Source organism: Ovis canadensis, chromosome 6 (assembly GCF_042477335.2).
Source record: "Ovis canadensis isolate MfBH-ARS-UI-01 breed Bighorn chromosome 6, ARS-UI_OviCan_v2, whole genome shotgun sequence".
In the NCBI taxonomy this organism is placed as follows: Eukaryota; Metazoa; Chordata; class Mammalia; order Artiodactyla; family Bovidae; genus Ovis; species Ovis canadensis.
Genome location: NC_091250.1, coordinates 83,226,340 through 83,252,684, shown reverse-complemented (window position 1 = coordinate 83,252,684; position 26,345 = coordinate 83,226,340). Strand labels below are relative to the sequence as shown.

The following is a 26,345-nucleotide window of genomic DNA, read 5'->3' as shown; positions in this document are numbered from 1 at the left end:
GAGTTAATATCTGTAAAGTTTAGAGTTGGAGTAGTCAGTGCTTAATTAAGCTACCTACTGCAGTTATTTGTAGTGGCAAAAGGAAGGTGTAGGAGTGATCCTGAAAGAGCAGTCCATTCATCTAAATATTATTCAGAAAAATACTTGATTGGAATAATCCCTCTTGTACCAAGTTTACTTAAGGAACTTTAGTTCCTTACATTGCAAGAAATAATAAGATTGGCACAGCATCCTGGCCTCTGTACATTTTTTTCCTCCTGTAAAAGCACAGTCCTTTGCAAAATCCCACTTGATGTAGACATGAAGAAATAAATTTGCTTTTGTAAGAAGGGAATCTAGGTTCTTTGGAAAAGAACTGGAAATTGAAATCGGTTCTTTGGAAAGCAATTGACTTTTGCTTAAAGAATTTCCGAATCTTTTATTGGTTCCTACTAGTAGTCATGTGCAGCCATGAAACTAAAAGATGCTTACTTCTTGGAAGAAAACTTATGACCAACCTAGATAGCATATTGAAAAGCAGAGACATTACTTTGCTGACTAAGGTCCGTCTAGTCAAGGCTATGGTTTTTCCAGTAGTCATGTATGGATGTGAGAGTTGGACTGTGAAGAAGGCTGAGCACCAAAGAATTGATGCGTTTGAACTGTGGTGTTGGAGAAGACTTTTGACAGTCCCTTGGACTGCAAGAAGATCCAACCAGTCCATTCTGAAGGAGATCAGCCCTGGGATTTCTTTGGAAGGAATGATGCTAAAGCTGAAACTCCAGTACTTGGCCACCTCATGCAAAGAGTTGACTCATTGGAAAAGACTCTGATGCTGGGAGGGATTGTGGGCAGTAGGAGAAGGGGATGACCGAGGATGAGATGGCTGGATGGCATCACTGACTCGATGGACGCGAGTCTGAGTGAACTCCGTGAGTTGGTGATGGACAGGGAGGCCTGGCTTGCTGCGATTCATGGGGTCTCAAAGAGTCAGACACGGCTGAGCGACTGAACTGAACAGAACTGAGTAGTCATGTATGGATGTGAAAGTTGGACTGTGAAGAAAGCTGAGCGCAGAAGAATTGATGCTTTTGAACTGTGGTGTTGGAGAAGACTCTTGAGAGTCCCTTGGACTGCAAGGAGATCAAGCCAGTGCATGCTAAAGGAGATCAGTCCTGGGTGTTCTTTGGAAGGAATGATGCTAAAGCTGAAACTCCAGTACTTTGGCCACCTCATGAGAAGAGTTGACTCATTGGAAAAGACTCTGATGCTGGGAGGGATTGGGAGCAGGAGGATAAAGGGACGACAGAGGATGAAGTAGCTGGATGGCATCACCAACTCGATGGACGTGAGGGAACTCCGGGAGTTGGTGATGGACAGGGAGGCCTGGCGTGCTGCGATTCATGGGGTCACAAAGAGTCAGACACGACTGAGCGACTGAACTGAACTGAACTGATAGTACCAAGGGCTCTGTGCTAGGTAGGAGTGCTATTTCTGACCTGTTCCATTTTTTGTTTTATTTCAGGTTGTGCATGATGCTAACACACTTTACATTTTTGCACCTAGTGCACAAAGCAGGGACCGGTGGGTAAAGAAGTTAAAAGAAGGTAAACTCATATCATGAAATATTAATCTGTACATAATTTCAGAATATAACATTCTTACCACTAGGACAGAACTATCTTACATTTATAATCTTTTAATCGACAATAAATGCTTCTCCAAGGTCATTCTTTTCCTGTAAGTGACACACATCGAAGATAACTTCCTTTTTTTATAATCTGCTTCCTTCTAGTGGCTTATACATAGTTTTTAAGAAAAACAAGCTTTCATTTAATATATAATACATTTGGAGGTGACTAAGCACTGGGCTTTTATGATAGCAGGATTTAGTATTTTCCAAGAAATTGTGTAGTCAACACTTGATGTGGAGGAATTGACTTGTACGTGAAGAATATTCACTTGTAATTTGTCCTGCATAATCCTCATTGCTTTCTCTGAAGAACAAAATGGTGATGGGCTGACTTTTGTGTTGATCCATCACAGTGTAGCAGAGGTTGCTTCACCTTGTTAGCACAAGGGTGCCTCACCAAAAAAAGGAGGCAAAAGAGAACTGTATGCCTCTTCTGAGTGTTTATGAGGATTTCCTCATAATAAACAGTCCATGGGGTCACAAAAGAGTCAGACACGACTTTGTGTCTAAACAATAACAATGAATTTGGGAAAGAGTGATCAACAGTGTTATTCAAGGAAACACTCTATCATCTCTGCTTTATTTCACTGATCCTTTAATGTATCTTTGAATTACAGAAATAAAGAACAACAATAATATTATGATTAAATACCATCCTAAATTTTGGGCAGATGGAAGTTATCAGTGTTGCAGACAAACTGAAAAACTAGCACCTGGATGTGAAAAATATAATCTTTTTGAAAGTAGTAAGTATTCATTTTATTCTATAACTATGTTGTGCTCAGGATGTACATATTATTGGTAAAGGGAGAAAGTGACATGTTTTTGATTTTGCCGTTGGTTAAATATGGCCTTCAGACTTTCAGGGTAGGTATATTTTGTAAGGGTAAGTGTGAACCTAAGGAAGGACTGTCAGCACTTTTTCTCTCCTTTCCCCCCAGTGTTACTGAGGTATAATTAACAAAATTGCAACATCTGTACAATTTACAGTGAGGTGATTGGATATACTTATCCACTGGAAAAGGTTCTTCTCATTGAGCTAATTAAAACCTTGTGTGTTTACCTGTGTGTGTGTGTGTGTGTGTGTGTGTATGAAAACATTTAAGTTCTATTTTCTTAGAAAACTTCAGTTTACATTACAAAGCTATCAGCTATAGTTGCCATGTTATACACTAGATCCTTAGACTTTGTCTTTTTTCCTGTTTTATATATACACACACAGTTCAGTTCAGTTGCTCAGTTGTGTCGGACTCTTTGCGACTTCGTGGACTGCAGCATGCCAGGCGTCCATGTCTATCACCAACTCCTAGAGCTTGCTCAAACTCATGTCCATCCAGTTGGTGATACCATCCAACCAACCCCTAATCTGTTGTCCCCTTCTCCTCCTGCCTTCAATCTTTCTCAGCATCAGGATCTTTTCCAATGAGTCAGTTCTTCACATCAGGTGGCCAAAGTATAGGAGCTTTAGCTTCAGCATAGGTCCTTCCAATGAATATTCAGGACTGATTTCCTTTAGGATTGACTCGTTTGATCTTCTTGCAATTCAAGGGACTCTCAGGAGTCTTCTGCAACACCACAGTTCAAAAGCATCAATTCTTTGGTGTTCAGCTTTCTTTATGGTCCAACTCGCACATCCATACATGACTAATGAAAAAACCAGCTTTGACTATATGGACCTTTTTTGGCAAATTAATGTCTCTGCTTTTTAATATGCTGTCCAGGTTGGTCATAGCTTTTCTTCCAAGGAGCAAGTGTCTTTTAATTTCATGGCTGCAATAACCATCTGCAGTCACTTTGGAGCCAAAAAATAATAAAGTCTGTCACTGTTGCCCTTGTTTCCCCATCTATTTGCCATGAAGTGATGGGACCAGATGCCATGATTTTAGTTTTTTGAATGTTGAGTTTTAAGCCAGCTTTTTCACTCTCCTCTTTCACTTTCATCAAGAAGCTCTTTAGTTCCTCTTTGCTTTTTTCCATAAGGGTGGTGTCATCTGCATATCTGAGGTTATATTTCTCCCTGCAGTCTTGATTCCAGCTTGTCCTTCATCCAGCCCAGCATGTCACATGATGTACTCTGCATTTAAGTTAAATAAGCAGGGTGACAATATACAGCCATGATGTACTTCTTCCCCAATTTGGAACCAGTCTGTTGTTCCATGTCCACTTCTAGCTGTTGCTTCTTGATCTGCATACAGATTTCTCAAGAGGCAGGTCAAGTGTTCTGGTATTCCTCTTTCAGAATTTTCCACAGTTTGTTGTGATCCACACAGTCAAAGGCTTTGGCATAGTCAACAATGCAGATGTATTTCTGGAACTCTCTTGCTTTTTCTATGATCCAAAGGATGTTGGCAATTTGATCTCTGGTTCCTCTGCCTTTTCTAAATCCAGCTTGGAAAATTTTGAGCATTACTTTGCTAGTGTATGAGATGAGTGCAATTGTGTGGTAGTTTGAACATTCTTTGGCATTGCCTTTCTTTGGAATTGGAATGAAAACTGACCTTTTCCAGTCCTGTGGCCACTGCTGAGTTTTCCAAATTTCCTGGCATATTGAGTACAGTACTTTAACAGCATCATATTTTAAGATTTGAAATAGCTCAACTGGAATTCTATCACCTCCACTAGCTTTGTTCATAGTGATGCTTCCTGAGGCTCACTTGACTTGGCACTCCAGGATGTCTGGCTCTAGGTGAGTGATGACACCATTATGGTTATCTTGGTCATGACGATCTATTTTGTATAGTTCTGTGTGTTTTTGCCACGTCTTAATATCTTCTGCCTCTGTTAGGTCCGTACCATTTCTGTCCTTTATTGTGGCCATCTTTGTATGAAATGTTCCCTTGCTATCTCAATTTTCTTGAGAGATCTCTAGTCTTTCCCATTCTATTGTTTTCTATTTCTTTGCATTTATCACTGAGGAAGACTTTCTTATCTCTGCTTGCTATTCATTGGAACTCTGCATTCAGAAGTGTGTATCTTTCCTTTTCTCCTTTGCATTTTGCCTCTCTTCTTTTCTCAGCTATTTGTAAGGCCTCCTCAGACAACCATTTTGCCTTTTTGCATTTCTTTTTCTTGGGCATGGTCTTGATCACTGCCTCCTGTACAGTGTCATGAAACTGCATCCATACTTCTTCAGACACTCTGCCTATCAGATCTAATACCTTGAGTCTATTTGTCACTTCCACTGTATAATCATAAGAGATTTGATTTAGGCCATACTTGAATGGTCTAGTGGTTTTCCCAACTTTCTTCAATTTAAGTCTGAATTTTGCAATAAGGAGTTCATGATCTGTGCCACAGTCAGTTCCTAGTCTTGTTTTTGCTGACTGTATAGAGCTTCTCCATCTTTGGCTGCAAAGAATATAATCAATCTGATTTCAGTATTGACCATCTGGTGATGTCCATGTGTAGTCTTCTCTTGTGTTATTGGAAGAGGGTGTTTGCTATGACTAGTGTGTTCTCTTGGCAAAACTCTGTTAGCCTTTGCCCTGCTTCATTCTGTACTGCAAGGCCAAATTTGCCTGTTACTCCAGGTGTTTCTTGACTTCCTACTTTTACATTCCAGTCCCCTATGATGAAAAGGACATCTTTTTGGGGGGTGTTAGTTCTAGATATATGTGTGTGTATATGTGCGTGCATGCATGCTTAGTTGCTCAGTTGTGTCCGACTCTTTCTACCCCCATAGACTATAGCCTGCCAGGCTCCTCTGTCCATTGGATTCTCAAGGCAAGAATACTGGAGTAGGTTGCCATTTCCTTCTCCAGTTTTATATATATATATATATATATATATATATATATATATATATAAATTGAGTAATAATTAACATACCTTATTCATTGAATAACTGTAAACTTGTATTCTTTTACCAACATCTCTATTTTCCCCACCCTGCATCCCCTGGCAACTATTATTCTACTATGAGTTTTTTTTTTTTTTTTAAGATTCCCCATATAAATTACAGCATGTGCTATTTGTCCTTTTCTGTCTGGCTTATTTCACTTAGCATTATGCCCCCCAGCTTCATCCGTGTTGTCACAAATGGAAGGATTTCCTTCTTTTTCTAAGGCTGAATATTCCATCGTGTATATATGTACACATATACACACACATTGCATTTTCTGTATCCAGTCCTCTGTTGGTGAATGCTCAGGTTGTTTCTATTCCTGGCTATTGTAAAATATGCTGCCATGACCATGGGAGTACAGATTGTCTCCTCGAGGTATTGAGTACCTTTCATTTGTGTATATACCCAGAAGTGGGATTGGTGGATCATCTGGTAGTTCTATTTTTAAGTTTTTTGAGGAACTTCTATGTTATTTTCCACAGTGGCTACATCATTTACATTCTCACTAGCAGTGCACAAGAGTTCTCTTTTCTCTGCATCCGTATCAGCATTTGATATCACATGTGGGGTGTTTTTTTTGGTTTGTTTGTTTTTGTTTTTAAATTTTTTTTAATATGAATTTATTTATTTTAATTGGAGGCTAATTACTTTACAATATTGTATTGGTTTTGCCATACATCAACATGAATCCACCACAGGTGTACATGTGTTCCCCATCCTGAACCCCCTTCCCCCCTTCCTCCCCATACCATCCCTCTGGGTCATCCCAGTGCACCAGCCCCAAGCACCCTGTATCATGCATTGAACCTGGACTGGTGATTCGTTTCACATATGATATTATACATGTTTCAGTGCCATTCTCCCAAATCATCCCACCCTCGCCCTCTACCACAGAGTCCAAAAGACTGTTCTATACATCTGTGTCTCTTTTGCTATCTCTCATACAGGGTTATCATTACCATCTTTCTAAATTCCATACATATGCCTTAGTATACTGTATTGGTGTTTTTCTTTCTGGCTTACTTCACTCTGTATAATAGGCTCCAGTTTCATCCACCCCATTAGAACTGATTCAAATATATTCTTTTAATGGCTGAGTAATACTCCATTGTGTATATGTACCACAGCTTTCTTATCCATTTGTCTACTGATGGACATCTAGGTTGCTTCCATGTCCTGGCTATTATAAACAATGCTGCAATGAACATTGGGGTACACTTGTCTCTTTCAATTCTGGTTCCCGTGGTGTGTATGCCCAGCAGTAGGATTGCTGGGTCGTATGGCAGTTCTATTTCCAGTTTTTAAAAGAATCTCCACACTGTTCTCCATAGTGGCTGTAGTAGTTTGTACTCCCATCAGCAGTTTAAGAGGGTTCCCTTTTCTCCACACCCTCTCCAGCATTTATTGCTTGTAGACTTTTGGATCACAGCCATTCTGACTGGCGTGAAATGGTACCTCATTGTGGTTTTGATTTGCATTTCTCTGATAATGAGTGATGTTGAGCATCTTTTCATGTGTTTGTTAGCCATCTGTATGTCTTCTTTGGAGAAATGTCTGTTTAGGTCTTTGGCCCATTTTTTGATTGGGTCGTTTATTTTTCTGGAATTGAGCTGCAGGAGTTGCTTATATATTTTTGAAATTAATTCTTTGTCAGTTGCTTCATTTGCTATTATTTTCTCCCATTCTGAAGGCTGTCTTTTCACCTTGCTTATAGTTTCCTTTGTTGTGCAGAAGCTTTTAATCTTAATTAGGTTCCATTTGTTTATTTTTGCTTTTATTTCCAGTAATCTGGGAGGTGGGTCATAGAGGATCCTGCTGTGATTTGTGTCTGAGAGTGTTTTGCCTATGTTCTCCTCTAGGAGTTTTATAGTTTCTGGTCTTACTTTTAGATCTTTAATCCGCTTTGAGTTTATTTTTGTGTATGGTGTTAGAAAGTGTTCTAGTTTCATTCTTTTACAAGTGGTTGACCAGTTTTCCCAGCACCACTTGTTAAAGAGATTATCTTTTTGCCATTGCATATTCTTGCCTTCTTTGTCAAAGATAAGGTGTCCATAGGTGCGTGGATTTATCTCTGGGCTTTCTATTTTGTTCCATTGATCTATATTTCTGTCTTTGTGTTAGTACCATACTGTCTTGATGACTGTGGCTTTGTGGTAGAGCCTGAAGTCGGGCAGATTGATTCCTCCAGTTCCATTCTTCTTTCTCAAGATTGCTTTGGCTATTCGAGGTGTTTTGTATTTCCATACAAATTTTGAAATTATTTGTTCTAGCTCTGTGAAAAATACCATTGGTAGCTTGATAGGGATTGCATTGAATCTATAGATTGCTTTGCGTAGTACACTCATTTTCACTATATTGATTCTTCCAATCCAGGAACGCGGTATATTTCTCCATCTGTTAGTGTCCTCTTTGATTTCTTTCACCAGTGTTTTATAGTTTTCTATATATAGGTCTTTAGTTTCTTTAGGTAGATATATTCCTAAGTATTTTATTCTTTTCGTTGCTATGGTGAATGGAATTGTTTCCTTAATTTCTCTTTCTATTTTCTCATTATTAGTGTATAGGAATGCAAGGGATTTCTGTGTGTTGATTTTATATCCTGTAACTTTACTGTATTCATTGATTATCTCTAGTAATTTTCTGGTGGAATCTTTAGGGTTTTCTATGTAGAGGATCATGTCATCTGCAAACAGTGAGAGTTTTACTTCTTCTTGTCCAATTTGGATTCCTTTTATTTCTTTTTCTGCTCTGATTGCCGTGGCCAAAACTTCCAAAACTATATTGAATAGTAGTGGTAAATGTGGGCACCCTTGTCTTGTTCCTGACTTTAGAGGAAATGAATCAATCCAAGGAGAAGATATGACAATTATAAATATATATGTGCCCAACCTAGGAGCATTGCAATATGTAAGACAAATGCTATCAAGTATGAAAGTGGAAATTAACAATAACACAATAATAGTGGGAGACTTTAATACTCCACTCACACCTGTGGATAGATCAACTAAACAGAAAATTAACAAGGAAACACAAACTTTAAATGATACAATAGACCAGTTAGACCTAATTGATATCTATAGGACATTTCACCCCCAAACAATGAACTTCACCTTTTTCTCAAGTGCACATGGAACTTTCTCCAAGATAGATCACATCCTGGGCCATAAATCTAGCCTTGGTAAATTGAAAAAAATTGACATCATTCCAAGCATCTTTTCTGACCACAATGCAGTAAGATTAGACCTCAATTACAGGAGAAAAACTATTAAAAATTCCAATATATGGAGGCTGATCAACACGCTGCTGAATAACCAACAAATCACAGAAGAAATCAAAAAAGAAATCAAAATATGCATAGAAATGAATGAAAATGAAAACACAACAACCGAAAACCAGTGGGACACTGTAAAAGTAGTGCTAAGGGGAAAGTTCATAGCAATACAGGCATACCTCAAGAAACAAGAAAAAAGTCAAATAAATAACCTAACTCTACACCAAAGCAACTAGAAAAGAAAGAAATGAAGAGCTCCAGGGTTAGTAGAAGGAAAGAAATCTTAAAAATTAGGGCAGAAATAAATGCAAAAGAAACAAAAGAGACCAAAGCCAAAAGCTGGTTCTTTGAGAGGATAAATAAAATTGACAAACCATTAGCCAGACTCATCAAGAAACAAAGGGAGAAAAATCAAATCAGTAAAATTAGAAATTAAAGTGGAGAGATCGCAACAGATAACACAGAAATACAAAGGATCATAAGAGACTACTATCAGCAATTATATGCCAATAAAATGGGCAACTTGGAAGAAATGGACAAATTCTTAGAAAAGTACAACTTTCCAAAACTGAACCAGGAAGAAATAGAAGAGCTTAACAGACCCATCACAAGCATGGAAATTGAAACAGTAATCAGAAATCTTCCAGCAAACAAAAGCCCAGGTCCAGATGGCTTCACAACTGAATTCTACCAAAAATTTAGAGAAGAGCTAACGCCTATCCTACTCAAACTCTTCCAGAAAATTGCAGAGGAAGGTAAACTTCCAAACTCATTCTATGAGGCCACCATCACCCTAATACCAAAACCTGACAAAGATGCCACAAAAAAAGAAAACTACAGGCCAATATCACTGATGAACATAGATGCAAAAATCCTTAACAAAATTCTAGCAATCAGAATCCAACAACACATTAAAAAGATCATACATCATGACCAAGTGGTCTTTATCCCAGGGATGCAAGGATTCTTCAGTATCCGCAAATCAATCAATGTAATACACCACATTAAGAAATTGAAAAATAAAAGCCATATGATTATCTCAATAGATGCAGAGAAAGCTTTTGACAAAATTCAACATCCATTTATGATAAAAACTCTCCAGAAAGCAGGAATAGAAGGAACATACCTCAACATAATAAAAGCTATATATGACAAACCCACAGCAAACATTATCCTCAATGGTGAATAATTGAAAGCATTTCCCCTAAAGTCGGGAAGACAAGGGTGCCCACTTTCACATGTGGGTTTTATAATTGCTATCCTAGTACATATGAGTTGGTATCTTATTCCTGGTTTTAATTTGCATTTTCCTAATGATTAGTTATGCTGAGCACCTTTTAAGGTACCTCTTGGCTGTTTGTATGTCTTCTTTAAAAAAAAAAATCTCTTTAGGTCCTTTGTCCACTTTTAACTGAGTTATTATTTCACTATTGAGTTGTATGAGTTCCTTGAATATTTTGGATACTAACCCCTTCTCAGATATGTGGGTTGCAAATATTTTCTCCCCTTCTGTTGGTTGCCTTTTCATTTTATTGATGGTTTTCCTTTGCTGAGCAGAAGATTTTTGGTTCTGATGTAATCCTATTTGCTTACAATGAATGACACATGACCTCAATCCCTATGGCATTTACAGTCTATTCAAGGTATCTGTTCTAAAATAGTGTTGCAAGCAACATGCACCAGAGTGAGAGAGTCAGAGTGGACTTCTTGTTATGTTTACTTTTCCTTAAAACTGTTGATCATTGTTAGATGGCATTTTAACCCATCTTGTTGTTGTATTTTTAGGTATAAGAAAAGCACTACCTCCAACACCAGCACCAGAAATAAAGAAAGTAGGTGGTCTTTAACTTTTGGAAGTGATGAAAGAGATAGTCACTCATTCATGTGTAACTTTTTGCGACCCATGGACTGTAGCCTGCTAGGCTCCACTATCCGTGGGATTTTCCAGGCAAGAACATTGGAGTCAGTAGCTATGCCCTTCCCCATGGGATCTTTCTGACCCAGGGATCGAACCCACATTGCAGATAGCTTTTTTACTGTCTGAGCCACCAGGGAAGCCCCTAACTTTTTTAAGCATGTGTTTACCAAGTGTGTTTTTGTTCAGTCCTGTGATGTTGCCTCCTGCATGGATCATATCAGAAATGGATGCTACTGCTAAGTCACTTCAGTCGTGTCCGACTCTATGTGACCCCATAGACGGCAGCCCACCAGGCTCCCTCGTCCCTGGGATTCTCCAGGCAAGAACACTGGAGTGGGTTGCCATTTCCTTCTCCTCAGAAATGGATAGATTATGGCTTAACTTGATTTTTTTTGGTGTCAAATAATATTTATTTAAGTGTATCAGAAATCATCACTGGGGGCCCTATTATCATTTTGGCTTTGAATATTATTCCAGCAATGTGGGACTTTAGAGGAATATTTCAGTCTTGAGACCACAGTATTATGACAAAAGAATGACTAGTGATTTAATGATATACTTATGAATAGTGGAGTATGGTAGAGAACACATATACTTTGGACTTGGGAGGGACCTGATCCAGCACGAATCTGGTGTGGGTGACTTTAAACCATTGTTTCCTTAGTTATAAAATGGGATTTATATATGCTTATGGAATTAGTACTAAGAATAAATGAGGATGCAAATGAACTTATTTGCAAAACAGAAACAGACTCACAGAGGAAGGAAACTTAGGGTTACCCAAGGGGAAAGGTGGGTTATGGGGGTAAATTAGGAGTTTGAGATTAGCAGATAGGCACTATTATATATAAAGTAGATAAACAGCAAGGTCCTACTCTATAGCATAGGGAGCTGTATTCAGTATCCTATAATAAACCATAATGAAAACAATATGAAAAAGAGTATATACTGAATCACTTCACTGTATACCAGAAACAAATGCAGCATTGTAAGCTAACTCTGTGCTATGCTGTGCTTAGGCGCTTAGTCATGTCCAGCTCTTTGCAACCCCACCTACTGTAGCCCACCAGGCTTCTCTGTCCATGGGGATTCACCAGGCAAGAATACTGGGGTGGGTAGCCTATCCCTTCTCCAGGGGAACTTCCTGACCTAGGAGTCAAACTGAGGTCTGCTGCATTGCAGGCAAATTCTTTACCAGCTGAACTACCAGGGAAGCCCAACTATATATTTCAATTTAAATTAAAAAAAAAAAAGAGAAGAAATATGCCAGCTATGTACTTAGAGTGTACCTTGCACACAGTAGGCATGAAGAAGTAGATTCCTTCAAGTGGGAGACCTGACGAAAGTAGGTCTTTTTCCCATTGTAGGCCATTAAATGGTGGGTCTGCTTCTAGTCGTCATTTCTACTCACATTCTACCCTTGCCTCTCCCTGGTAAGTTAATCCTGACACCGAGAAGAATCCTTTTGATATTTAAAGGCAGTTTTTGCTCTTGTCCTGTATTCTGAAACCCATGAGAGGCCCAGTAGCATCAATATCCTCAAACTCATGTGCGGAGAGTCCGCAGCTTATTTTAGGGAGAGTTTATTCTGTGGCAGTATGCAGTGGCTTAGTGTTTTACTTCACACCCAGTTTCACGTGGAAGACTAAACTTTCACATTTCCATTTCTTAGCGAAGGCCGCCTCCACCAATTCCGCCTGAAGAAGAAAATGGTGAAGAAATAGTTGTAGCCTTGTATGATTTCCAAGCGACGGAAGCACATGATCTCAGACTAGAGAGAGGCCAGGAGTATATCATATTGGAAAAGAATGATGTTCATTGGTGGAGAGCAAGAGATAAATACGGGTAGGTATTCCCTCCCTGTGGACGATACACAGTGGGTGGCTGGGAGTTAAATACTGAGTGAGAAGGTGATAATCTGTAACTGTTATGTAGTGAGACCAGTTCAGCAGCCATAAATGAAAATATACATTATTACCTTTTAGTAGCACAGTGTATTCTTAGTGACCAATAAGTGTAAATGGATCAACCACTTCTTTCCAGATATTAGAATCCATTCACACTGGTCTATTTCTCATCCATTGTATGTTTGAATTTGATTGTTTTTATCTTGGGGGAATGACATTTTAGGTCTCTTCCCGTCCCCCTCCCCCTCAAAGTAAATAAGTAATCTTAGATTGGTTGTAGAAAGAAAGAATGTGAGTATGTGTCTGTCTATATGTATGTGTGTGTGTGCCTATGTCTAAAATACATACATTCAAGAAGTTTAAAAAAAACATTATACTGAATAGGATTTAAAGAGAATAATCCTTTCAACCTTATTATTGGTAAATAGTGGGTAAATATGATAAACATTGCGGGGGGGGGGTGTATCTTAAGCTTCATTAGGAAAGCTCTGTATCCTGTGCTTAACTCTGTAGTATAACCCTGTTTTTATTCTGAATTCCTGTGAATAAGAAGAGGAGGACTTTTTGTCCTGATTAGAGCATTCAGTTCAGTTCAGTTCAGTCGCTCAGTCGTGTCCGACTCTTTGCGACCCTATGAATTGCAGCACGCCAGGCCTCCCTGTCCATCACCAACTCCCGGAATTCACTCAGACTCAGGTCCATCGAGTCAGTGATGCCATCCAGCCATCTCATCCTCTGTCGTCCCCTTCTCCTCCTGCCCCCAATCCCTCCCAGCATCAGAGTCTTTTCCAATGAGTCAGTTCTTCTCATGAAGTGGCCAAAATACTGGAGTTTCAGCTTTAGCATCATTCCTTCCAAAGAAATCCCAGGGCTGATCTCCTTCAGAATGGACTGGTCCCTTCATGCAAATCTACTTTCTTACCTCCTGCCCCACCCCCAGTTGCAGGGTCACTGCTGGAGAAGCAATGGAAGCTTCTGGATTGGGCAGGGCCCGTGTCTGCTGCTCACTTCTTAGTAGTGGTACATCTCCTGAGTGCTGTGCATTAGTACCTTTATGGAAACCTGTTCATCTATGTTTACAGGAAGATCATCACTGCTTTTTTTTTTTTGCCAAACAAGACTTTTTTAAAAAAATTATAGACATATCCAGAAGATATGTAATAGTTTAATGGAGCCTCTTGCCACTTGACTTCAGAAATTGGTCAGTCATAATTTTAAAATCTTCCCATTAAAAAAAAAATCTTCCTAACTGTTCCTTTTTTTTTTTTTTGAGTATTTAAAAGCTAGATTCAAATCATCGTGAAATTTCACCCCCAAGTTTAATTGCGAAAGATTTTTTAAACAACTGCTGTGTCATTATCGTGTGTGTGTGTTAGTCGCTCAGCCATGTCTGACTTTCTGTGCCCACCAGGCTCTTCTGTCCATAGAATTCTCCAGGCAAGAATACTGGAGTGGGTAGCCATTGTCTTCTCCAAGGGATCTTCCCCACCCAGAGATTGTACCTGGGTCTCCTGATTGCAGGCAGTTTCTTTACCGTCTGAGCCACCAGGGAACCCCAACATTGTAATAGAATAATAATTTTCCCTAGAAGAAGAGTACAAATAAAAGCCCAGATATCAAATATTTAAATATTTATAAGTCAAGCTGACAAACTGGTGAATAAGATATAATTTATCCTCCAACTTGACAAACATACCTTCAAAATGACAAGGAAAGCAAGGTTTGGCTTGGAGTTCCGTGCCAAAATGTGGCAGTGCACAGAGGGCTGGCCATCTCCCCAGGGTATCGCCCTTCTCCCTTCCCTTCTGTCCCTGGTTCCGTCTCACATGCACCATGTGCATCTCCCAGCTACACATCCAAATTCTGTCCATTTGGTTGGCAAAAGCTACCTCCTAGCTTGGTCACTGCCTGGACCTGGGCTGGAGGAGTGCATGCAAGCAGCGTCATTTGGTTTTCAGAGAATGAAACCCCTTGGAAAGGCCCATGTAGGACTTGGCAATAGGCAGCGAATTCTGAGGCCATAGTTTCAGATGATGGTCCAACTGAGGAATGGTGGATTTTAGCATTCTCTCGAAAGTGTGAGGTCAGAACAGGGGCCCTTCTGGCCCAGGTTTAAGGATAGTACCAACTCTGTAATTCTGGTTTCCCTTGATTAGCTCTAATCTGTAATTTTACAGTTTACTCAAGATTAAAACAAGGTCCACACAATGCATTTTGGCTGATATGTCTCATGTCTCTCTTTTATTCTACAACAATCCCTGTCCTTTTCTTCCCCCATTTTTGATTTATTGATGAAACCAGATCTTTTTCTCTATAGTGAGCCACAATCTAGATTAAGCTATTTTCTTCCACATGGTATTGTTTAATATGTATCTATGTCCTGTATATCTGGTGGTTCCACTTCTTATGATGCCAAGGTTACGCAGGTAAACATACCTGAGGTATGTTTGTCAACTTTATTCCTCCATCATAAAATTCTTTGTGAATGTTTCACTTAATGATTTTAGCATCCATTGATGATTATTGCTTAGATCGATTATTTCACTAAGGATAGCAAAATGGTGGTTTTTATAATTCTGATGACCTAGCTTCCTCTGCTGATAACAGTGGTAACCAATACTTTTAAAAGTGTTATTATGGATACTTTTGGGCTTCCCAGGTGGCTCAGTGGTAAAGAACCCACCTGCCAATCAATGCAGGAGATGTGGGTTCACTCCCTGGGTCAGGAAGATCGCCTGGAGAAGGAAATGGCAATCCATTTCCAAGTATTCTTGCCTGGGAAATCCCATGGATAGAGGAGCCTGGGGGGCTACAGTCCATGCGGTTGGAAAGAGTCAGACATGACTGAGCCACTAAACAGAAGGAGAAGCATGGATAGTTTCATATTTGGTTTTTTCCTATTGCAGTCATTATTCTTTTTTGCTTGGATTGTCCCATCATGCGTCAATGGTAGCTATTTTTGTTAGGGGTCCTTTTAGCTTTTCTTTCTCAGCTTCCTTGCTTTCTGAATAAAATAAAAGAGCTCGGTTTCATTCTTGTGTTTTTCCTGGTCAAACCTGCACTTTGCCATTTCCCCATAGAGTTCTGGCTCCTTTTCATACGAAATGATATTTAAAGATGACAGGTGGGGTACTAGGATTCTAATGCTGCTGGATTGTCCTTGCTTCTAGGTCTTTCTCAGTGCACAGAGCCATATATGTGTGCATATATTATGAATTGTTACTAACAGTTCCAATTCAGAATTATAGCATTTTTACTCAGAAATTGTATACATATATCTCTTTTTCTGCTGAAATTCTTGGCTCCAGCCAAGATTCTACCTACTCTGATTGCTCCTTAAACTTTAATGTGCACAGGAGTCATCTAGCGTAAAAATGCAAGGTTCCCTGGCCCCACACAGGCCTCCTCAGTTCATGTCTCTTGAGTAGGACCCAGGAATTTGTCATTTACCGAGTGACCAGATGATGCTGATGTAGATGTTAGGGATTACTCTCTGTGAAGGCGTGCGCTGCACAGACTGCCGCGGTGTTGCAGTGGCAGTTGTTTTCATCCAACACTGCCACTTTCCTGAGGTGGTGGTTTCTGTAAAACATCCCCCAAAAGTGTGAATTCAAGAGAAGCACCATAGAACGTTAGGAAGGGCTCTGAACTGAGTCACAAGTTCAGAATTCACATTCTGACCCTGTTACTGACTAGTTCTGAGCCCTTGAGAAAGTCTCAGTCTTCCTAAGCTTTGGTTTAAAAGTGGGTACGAGAATGTCTACCTACCTTAGAATTTTTGTAAGGATCCTATGAGGAAGTCCTTTGTAAAGCATCAAATATTGCAGATATATTGACTTATTGAGGGTCAGCCAATCTTTCTTATAAGCTTTAGGCAATATTATACTTTAATTATTACAGAAGGGCAGTAATTTTCCTCTTAATACTCTGTCAGTAAAATAATTTCAGTTTATCTAAAGTATTTTTCTCATTTCTAGGAGTGAAGGATATATCCCAAGTAATTATGTGACAGGAAAGAAATCAAACAACTTAGATCAATATGAGTAAGTAAAAGATTATTTTGTGAATGTGGAGAACCAGACATTGTTTTTCTTTTCCTAATTATGTGAGGCATCTGGGAGACTAATGGTTATCTTTAACCGTCTTTATAAGGTGATACCAACTTATTTTTAACTCAGTTGTCTAAGATGGTAAATGATGCTGTAAGAATTAGTTTCTATTATACGCTTCACCTGAACATACTATGTGTGACTCAAGTTACAGAAGTGAATAGAATTAAATTGATTTTAAACAAATCACAGCTTAACTGGCTTTGAAATATAGCTCATTGCTCATTCATTTAAGAAATGAAAATACAGTTTTCTAGAGTTGCCTTTAAAAAAGCATTTGATTGTTAATTTTTTCTAACTATAATAATATGTGATTATTGTTTTAAAATTGTTTGAAAATATAAAAAATAATAAGGAAAAATTATAAATCAACTAGATCTGAACTCTGTCAACATTTGTATATTTTCTTTCAAGCTTTTTACTGTTTTAAAAAAAACAGAATCATGCTGTATATATATTTTATATCCTGTTTAATTCACTTAACAGTATATTATTTCCTCATACCGTTAAATGTTCTTCAAGAACATTTTCATAATTGTACTATATTTCATTCTTCAAATATTTACTGAGACCTTAGCATATATCATGCACTGTGTGAGATCTTAAGGAGTACAAGCAGGCATATAGCCACATGGATGTGCAGTAATTTATAAAATCATTTTCTTATTTGTGTGGCATGAATGTTTTGGCATCTTTGCTATATGAAAATACTGGGATACCTCTTTCTGCTTGTTGTTTTAAACTAGATCTTTAAAAACCTACGTACTGGGCTAAAGGCTAGTTTTGAACTTCTTAAGACTTCCAAAGCATGCTGTCAAATTACTTTTCAGAGAAAGCAAGTGGGCTGCTGTTCATACGCCCACCAGCAGTGTGTTGCCAGGTTTTAGTGAGAGGCTCAAATATACCAAATACTGTTTGTGGTCACTCTGAGGTGGTATTTGATGCTTCATTCACTTCTTTAAAAACAACACCATCACCACCACCTCCAACACAAAGCTGTTTCCTCTGTCCATGTCACTTCCTGTAACACGAGTGTACCTTAAAAGTCTAGAAAAGGATTGACGGATTCAAAAGTCATAGCTCCCAGTGGTGTGACCCCTTCAAAGGTGTTTTAGAAGTAGATGAGGGTATAAAAAACATGTGACTAAAATAGTGTTTTTGCTCTGAAATAAGTTTTAGGAAAATAGAGCATATCTTTAGAATTTAGGGAAGATGCTAAAAGTAGAAACTTGGACCTGATTTTAAAGGGATCTGGTAGAGAAGTGACTGATAATTTGAGGAGGGAAGTGCCTGGAAACCAGATAATCCTTATCTGAATGTAAGACTATCCTCTGTGACTCACGGGATTACACATAAGTGTTTTAGGAAGTTTATGATGCGTTGCCATGCATTTTTTGGGTGCCTGACTCCACCTCTGCATGATTAAGGGTACTTGTTGTGGGAGCCCCCTCAGCTGGCTTCTGCCCAAGGTTGGGGATACCATGTGGCAGGGTGCCAGTTCTGGCTGCATGAGAGATGAAAAACCTGTTCTCAGTGCTGACTCCTGCTGTCTTTCCATGCCACAGCTGGTGTTGGATTTTGCTAAAGCCCATCTTGTAATACATCTTAAATGTCTCCAAGATTAAAAAACCTTTTGCCAGCTGCTGAATCAAGAGCAATAAGGAGTTCATGATATGAGCCACAGTCAGCTCCTGGTCTTATTTTTGCTAACTGTATAGAGCTTCTCCATCTTTGTCTGCAAAGAATATAATCAATCTGATTTTGGTGTTGGCCCTCTGGTGATGTCCATGTGTAGAGTCTTCTCTTGTGTTATTTGGTGAGGTTGGTTGGAAGAGGGTGTTTGCTATGACTAGTGCGTTCTCTTGGCAAAACTCTATTAGCCTTTATCCTGCTTCATTCTGTACTCCAAGGCCAAATTTGCCTATTACTCCAGGTGTTTCTTGACTTCCTACTTTTGAGTTCCAGTCTCCTATAATGAAAAGGACATCTTTTTTGGGTGTTAGTTCTAAAAGGTCTTCCAGGTCTTCATAGAACTGTTCAACTTGAGCTTCTTCAGCATTACTGGTCAGGGCATAGACTTGAATTACTGTGATATTGAATGGTTTACCTTGGAAACAAACAGAGATCATTCTGTCGTCTTTGAGATTGCCTCCAAGTACTGCATTTCAGACTCTTTCACTGACTATGATGGCTACTCCATTTCTTCTAAGGGATTCTTGCCCACAGTAGTAGATACAATAGTCATCTGAGTTAAATTCACCCATTCCAGTCCATTTTAGTTCACTGATTCCTAGAATGTCAATGTTCACTCTTGCCATCTCCTATTTGACCACTTCCAATTTGCCTTGATTCATGGACCTAACATTCCAGGTTCCTATGCAATATTGTTCTATACAGCATCCGACCTTGCTTCCATCACCAGTCACATCCACAACTGGGTGTTGTTTTTGGTTTGGCTCTGTCTCTTCTTTCTTTCTGGAGTTATTTCTCCACTGATCTCCAGTAGCATACTAGGCACCTACCAACCTGGGGAGTTCATCTTTTAGTGTCCTATCTTTTTGCCTTTCTTACTGTTCATGGGATTCTCAAGGCAAGAATACTGAAGTGGTTTGCCATTCCCTTCTCCAGTGGACCATATTTTGTCAGAACTCTCCACTAAGACCCATCTGTCTTGGGTGGCCCTACACGGCATGGCTTAGTTTCACTGAGTTAGACAAAGCTGTGGTCCATGTGGCTAGATTGGCTAGTTTCTGTGATTGTGGTTTTAGGCTGTCTGCCCTCTGATGCCCTCTTTCAGCTCATACTACTGAGAAATGCTGGGCTGGATGAAGCGCAAACTGGAATCAAGATTGCCGGGAGAAATATCAATAACCTCAGATATGCAGATGACACCACCCTTATGGCAGAAAGTGAAGAAGAACTAAAGAGGCTCTTGATGACAGTGAAAGAGGAGAGTGAAAAAGTTGACTTAAAGCTCAACATTCAGAAAACTAAGATCATGGCATCTGTTCCCATCACTTCATGGGAAATAGATGCGGAAACAGTGGAAACAGTGACAGATTTTATTTTGGGGGGCTCCAGAATCACTGCAGATGGTGACTGCAGCCATGAAATTAAAAGATGCTTGCTCCTTGGAAGGAAAGTTATGACCAACCTAGACAGCACATTAAAAAGCAGAGACGTTACTTTGCCAACAAAGGTCTGTCTAGTCAAGGCTATGGTTTTTACATTAATCATGTATGGATGTGAGAGTTGGACTCTAAAGAAAGCTAAGCGCCGAAGCATTGATGTGTTTGAACTGTGGTGTTGGAGAAGACTCTTGAGAGTCCCTTGGACTGCAAGAAGATCCAACCAGTCCACCCTAAAGGAGATCGGTCCTGAGTGTTCATTGGAAGGACTGATGTTGATGCTGAAAGTCCAATGCTTTGGCCATCTGATGTGAAAAACTGACTCATTGGAAAAGACCCTGATGCTGGGAAAGATTGAAGGCAGGAAGAGAAGGGGATGACAGAGGATGAGATGGTTGGATGGCATCACCGACTCAATAGACACGAGTTGAGTAAACTCTGGGAGTTGGTGATGGACAGGGAGGCCTGGCGTGCTGTGGTCCATGGGGTCACGAAGAGTCAGACACGACTGAGTGACTGAACTGAATTGAACTGAACTGAACTGAATCAAGAGCCCCTCTGCTGTTTGTTTGGGGGCAGGAGGAGTCCCAGGCAATGGTTGTCCCCTGGGCTGGGCTCAGGACTGCCAACCTACAGCTCCCAGGGTGTCAGCACCCTGGTTCTCACCTCTACATCAGGTCCCAGTTGGGGGAGGACAGAACCAGCAGAAGTGCTGCAGGAAAGAAACTGGACTCCCTGTGGTTGTCAGGAATATGTTCCTGATGGAAGCACATTAAAGGAAGAAGGTGACAGAAATGCAAGGGCCCTTAGGCGGGAATAGTCCAGGGCAAGACTTCACGGGTGATCCAGAAGGCAAGGCCCAAATTGAAAACTGGTTAAGATTTATAGCTCATTGGTTGTTTTCTTTTCTTTTTTTTTTTTTTTGTTAATTTATACCTGTTGCCTCCTTTTTATAATTTACCCAGCCCACCCTCCCCAAGAAGCTTGACTAGGATCCTTCCTTTCCAGAAAGGACTCAGTATCCCTAAATCTACTTTTCCCCTCTATTCAGACACCACCATGAAGTCCTGTCCCTTTAAGTGTTTGAAGTGACTAGCCAATCTGAAACCCTCATTCCCATTAGGGTTTTGATATCTAAGAAGGGAATGACAAGTTACTTACAAATCCTGGATGTTGCTTCTAGAGATATATTGTACCTTGACCAAGGGGAACTAACTGACCTCCCGTAAGTATTTGTGTACCAGTCTTGTGAGAGATGCGCGTGCTGGCTTCCTAGAGCTGTAGCTCTCCTCCTCACCATGTGTGCTTCCTCACATTCCCACCCTGTGCATCGTTCTTTCCCATAGGATGCGTTCAGCATCCTTTCCCTCTATCCTTTCCCTCTTGTCTCTCCCTCCTTGCCCGGTGACAGCTATCAAAGAAGAGACAAAGAAGCCACAAAGAACCGTTAGGAAATACTCACCAAGAGCCACAAGTTGATTCATCTTTTGATTTGCTCATCACTGCTTCCTGTTTTCCTTCCTTCAACATACACTTCAGTGTCTATTTAGAGTTTCTATTCTAGGGAAAGAGAGCATCCTTTCTGGAGAACCTGCAAATGCCATAAAAATGACTGCTTAGAACAGGATTTGTGCTGTGAATTCCTTTTCTTTCCTTATTTTCTTTATCCCTTCCTAGGAGCTTGAATATACCAAGTGAGGAAAGGACCTCTTTTTTTTCCCTCTGAGTTTCTTACATCTAATTCCTCTTGAAAGCCACAGTCTAGTTTTACTGACTACTTGCATGTGAACGTGAGACTAAACCTCCATTGTTTACTCTTGCTGTGAGAATATGGGCTTGGATCTTCTCTGATTAGTTGCTGCTGCTGCTGCTGCGAAGTCGCTTCAGTTGTGTCCGACTCTGTGTGACCCCAGATGGCAGCGCACCAGGCTCGCCCATCCCTGGGATTCTCCAGGCAAGAACACTGGAGTGGGTTGCCATTTCCTTCTCCAATGCATGAAAGTGAAAAGTAAAAGTGAAGTCGCTCAGTTGTGTCTGACTCTTAGTGACCCCATGGACTGGAGCCCACCAGGCTCCTCCATCCATGGGATTTGCCAGACAAGAGAACTGGAGTGGGTGGCCATTGCCTTCTCCGATTAGTTAAGAGAATATTTTTCAGTCTTTCAGATCCTGCTGGTTTATAATGCATAATGAGAGCTCCAGTTACTGTTCTTAAGACTGTTTTTAAGAAGATAGATATTTTCTCTATCAATGAGAAAGCTTTAGGGACAGGCAGAATCCAATCTGTTCTCCTTTTTTTTTTTTTTAATGTAAACTATTTTAAAAGTCTTTAGTAAATTCGTTAACAATGTTGTTTCTGTTTTATGTTTCGTTTTTTTTTTTTTTTTTGGTTGCAAGGCACATAGGATCTTAGCTCCCCAATCAAGGATCAAACCCACACCTCCTGCATTGAGAGGTGAAGTCTCAACCACTGGACAGATGCGGAAGTCCCCTCCTCCTTTATTTCATTTTTCAATTGCTTTCAGAAATTGATCAGAACTATAGCTTTGTTGAATGTGGTCCCAGTTCATAAAGTGGGGTCCACAGAAATGAGATCTTAATACCCACAATTCTGAGGCCTGGTTAATCATTTCAGGCTCCAAATAAAATAAGTTACCGGCTTGTATTGAGATTAGAATTTGTGTTTGGCTGCTACAACTGCTTAAAATAATCTTGACAAAAAAAGATCTTATATTTTTTTTCTTTGTATTTTTCTCTTCCTCAGTCAGGAAAGGCCTTTGTATTGGCCAGTCTTGTGGTGTTTGCTGGGCCAAAAGCAGGTGCTCATCCTCTTATAAAAGCCTGAAACAGTGATAAAAAAATTCATGTGTTTAGAGGGGCCAAGCTAAGTTTTATAATATTGGAACCCTCAGGAAATATGACTGGTGGAGGGTTCTGCCCACAAAAGGCCATCTAAAACAAAACAACAGAGAACAAAAACTCCAGTGTAAAGCTGACAATTTGAGGGACTTATCTAGCAGTTCAGTGGTTAAGGTTTCATGCTTCCTACATGGGGAGGGGTGTGGGGGCGGTGGGAGGTGTGGGCATGGATTCCTGGTCGGGAATTAAGATTCCACATGTCACACGGCCAAAAAAATAAATAAACCTGACAATTTGAGTTGATCTTCTTTGGCCAACTTGCTCATAGTCCCATGGAGAGATTGAGCTGCAGAAAGCAAGGAAAGGGGTATACTTCTGAGTATGAAGTGGGAGATGGCAGTATCTATCTTTCCTTAGGAAAAATTTCCTAAGGGTTAAAAGGGGCGCTGATATGCAGGGGCTTAGCACAGAGCAGGGAGGGCAGGCGCCACTGCTTGGCTGTGGCAGAATTCCTACAACACAGCCGAGGAGGCTACCAGGGGTTAGGACTGTGGTAGAAGCAGTACGTCTGGAAGACCTAGGAGGCCTCCTCTTCTGTTTTGCTCTGTTTCTTTCAACACTTGGGACCTTTGTGAAGTTCACTAGGGGAGTCTTCATGATAAGTTGAGATGAAATCTACTGCCTGTTGGTGGGATGGAGGCTTGGGATTAGATTTAATTTGAATTAAAGACAATATTGTAGTGACATTTCCTGCATATTTGAGTCTGTGGGGTAAAATTCATTCTTGCTGTTATTAGTGAAAAATTAGAAATGATTTTTATGTTAACTAATAAAGAAGAGCTTAAATAAATTATGGCACATCCAGAATGTGAACTATATTGCTTTGCAAAGATGTGTGTGATACACTGTTAAGTGAAAAAATCCAGGTTCTGATACAGCAAGTATAGTTTGATCTCACTTTAATAATGAAAATGAGAATGTTAGCATACATATTGGTCTTTATAAAAATATGAGTAGAAAAATTCCACAAGTATGTACATCCAAATGTTACTAGTGGTTTTCTGGTTTATAGAGAATATGCATGATATCTTGTTCTTATTTATTGTTTGTCAATGGTGAGCAGTATTGCCTTGCTAATTCTGAAAAAAAAAACAGAACAATTAAAATACCTCAGGTCTTAAACATATCTTTTTCTGTTCAGATGGTATTGCAGAAATATGAATAGGAGCAAAGCCGAGCAACTCCTTAGAAGTGAGGTAAGTGTTTGTACTTGTTTTGTGGGTTTGGTTCCAGCACAGAATCAATTGAAATGAATTCCTGATTAGTAATTCCACCTACCTCTGTGACCAAAGCCTAAAAAAATACCATGATGTAAGTACAAAAATTTTTTTAAGTCATTTAAAAGTGAAGCCTGCTATATTTGTTTCCTGGGGCTACTGTAAACAAAGTACCACACACTGAGTGCTGTGCTAAAGTACCACAAACAGGAGTTTGTTGTTTCACGGATCCGAAGGTTAGAAACCTGAAATCCAGCTGTCAGTAGGCGGGGCTCCTTTCGGGGGCTGTGAGGGAGGGATCTGAATGAGGCCTCTCTCCCTTTCTCCCTGTGGTTCTTCCCTCTGTGCATATCTGGCTCTACGTCCAGATTTCCCCTTTATAAGGACTCCAGCCACATAGAAACAGGGCTCCCCGCCCCATGGTCTCATTTTCTCTTGATTGCCTCTGTAAATCTCCACAGAAGGTCACATTCTGAAGTACCAGGGATCAGAACTCCAGTGTGTGTTTTTCAAGGGGGGAAAAAACTCACTATTGTTCAGTCGCCCAGTCGTGTCTGACTTTTTGCGACCCCATGGACTGCAGCAGGCCAGGCTTCCCTGTCCTTCACTATCTCCAGGAGTTTGCTCAAACTCCTGTCAACAGATTTATAACAGTGGATAATAGCTATACATGGCCAACATTTTCTTTACTGTTTCTTACTGATTTATCATTTGCTACCTTAATGTTAGTACTTATATGTATTTTTCTTCTTTGCCTCAAGTTGTTTTAAAACAGTTTTAACATCAATCTTACATGCTATCTTTTAAGTGTTAACACAGTATTTAGTTGCCGTTAGAAATGTGCTAAAATTCTTGCACTTTAGAAAGAATTACAGTGGCAAGATGAAATCTAGTCTAGAGGAAGCTAAGTGGACTGAATAAGGAGACCCATCCAAGTCTAGCTGTGACTTTTCTAGTCTGTTTTTTACATCTGTAAGGCAGAGATGTTGTATTAAAAGATGGCCTCTACAGTTCTCTGAATTTATGACCTAGTTATTCTATTTAGTAATAGTTCTTTTAAACCTGTGCTTTCTCATTTTATCTCCTGCTTAATATCCCTAGTTGAGGTTTGGTTGGGTTGGGTGCTTATTGCTTATTTCTTGTAGTTTATGTTGAGAGAGCAGTACATGCATGCATGCTAAGTTGCTTCAGTTATGTCTGACTCTTTGTGACCCTATGAACTGTAGCCTGCCAGGCTCCTCTGTCCATGGGATTCTCCAGGCAAGAAAACTGGAGTGGGTTGCCATTTCCTCCTCCAGGGGATCCTCCGGACCCAGGGATTGAACCCATGTCTTTTACATCTCCTGCATTGGCAGGCAGGTTCTTTGCCACCAGTGCCACCTGGAAAGCCCATACTGGAAGAGAGCAATAGCAGGTGATCATGCTTGATTCAGAGATCAAATTGCCAACATCCATTGGATCATCGAAAAAGCAGAGAGTTCCAGAAAAACACCTACTTCTGCTTTATTGACTACGCCAAAGCCTTTGACAGTGTGGATCACAAAAAACTGGAACATTCTTTAAGAGATGGGGATACCAGACCACTTTACCTGCCTCTTGAGGAATCTGTATGCAGGTCAAAAAGCAACAGTTAGAACCAGACATGGAACAACAGACTGGTTCCAAATTGGGAAAGGAGTATGTCAAAGCTGTATATTGTCACCTTGCTTGTTTAACTTATATGCAGAGTACATCATGCAGACTGCTGGGCTGGTTGAAAGACAAGCTGAAATCAAGATTGCTGGGAGAAATATCAATAACCTCATATACACAGATGATGCCACCCTTATGGCAGATAGCAAAGAGGAACTAAAGAGCTTCTTGATGAAAGTGAAAGAGGAGAGGGAAGAAGTTGGCTTAAAGTCCAACATTCAGAATACTAAGATCATGGCATCTGGTCCCATCACTTCATGGTAAATAGATGGAGAAACAATGGAAACAGTGACAGACTTTATTTTCTTGGGCTCCAAATCACTGCAGATGGTGACTGCACCCATGAAATTGAAAGGCTCCTTGGAAGAAAAGCTATGACCAACCTAGATAGCATATTAAAAAGCAGAGACATTACTTTGCCGACAAAGATCCGTCTGGTCAAAACTATGGTTTTTTATTAGTCACGCATGGATATGAGAGTTGGACTCTAAAGAAAGCTGAGCACCGACGAATTGATGCTTTTGAACTGTGGTGTTGGAGAAGACTCGAGAGTCCCTTGGTTTGCAAGGAGATCAAACCAGTCGATCCTAAAGGAAATCAGTCCTGAATATTCATTGGAAGGACTGATGCTGAAGCTGAAACTCTAATACTTTGGCCGCTTGATGCAA

At 40.0% G+C, this 26,345-nt stretch overlaps 1 protein-coding gene across 4 annotated transcripts in view; it reads left to right on the top strand.

Moving 5' to 3' along the window:
* The window catches only part of TEC (tec protein tyrosine kinase), a 159,801-nt gene that overhangs the window by 112,669 nt on the left and 20,787 nt on the right, over positions 1 to 26,345 (top strand). For all 4 annotated transcript variants that reach the window (XM_069593085.1, XM_069593086.1, XM_069593084.1 and 1 more), the window contains 6 exons: positions 1,505 to 1,586; positions 2,290 to 2,418; positions 10,573 to 10,619; positions 12,378 to 12,550; positions 16,590 to 16,655; positions 23,910 to 23,964. In XM_069593085.1, the coding sequence (XP_069449186.1) occupies positions 1,505 to 1,586; positions 2,290 to 2,418; positions 10,573 to 10,619; positions 12,378 to 12,550; positions 16,590 to 16,655; positions 23,910 to 23,964 (552 nt within the window). The remainder of the gene's footprint in view (positions 1 to 1,504; positions 1,587 to 2,289; positions 2,419 to 10,572; positions 10,620 to 12,377; positions 12,551 to 16,589; positions 16,656 to 23,909; positions 23,965 to 26,345) is intronic.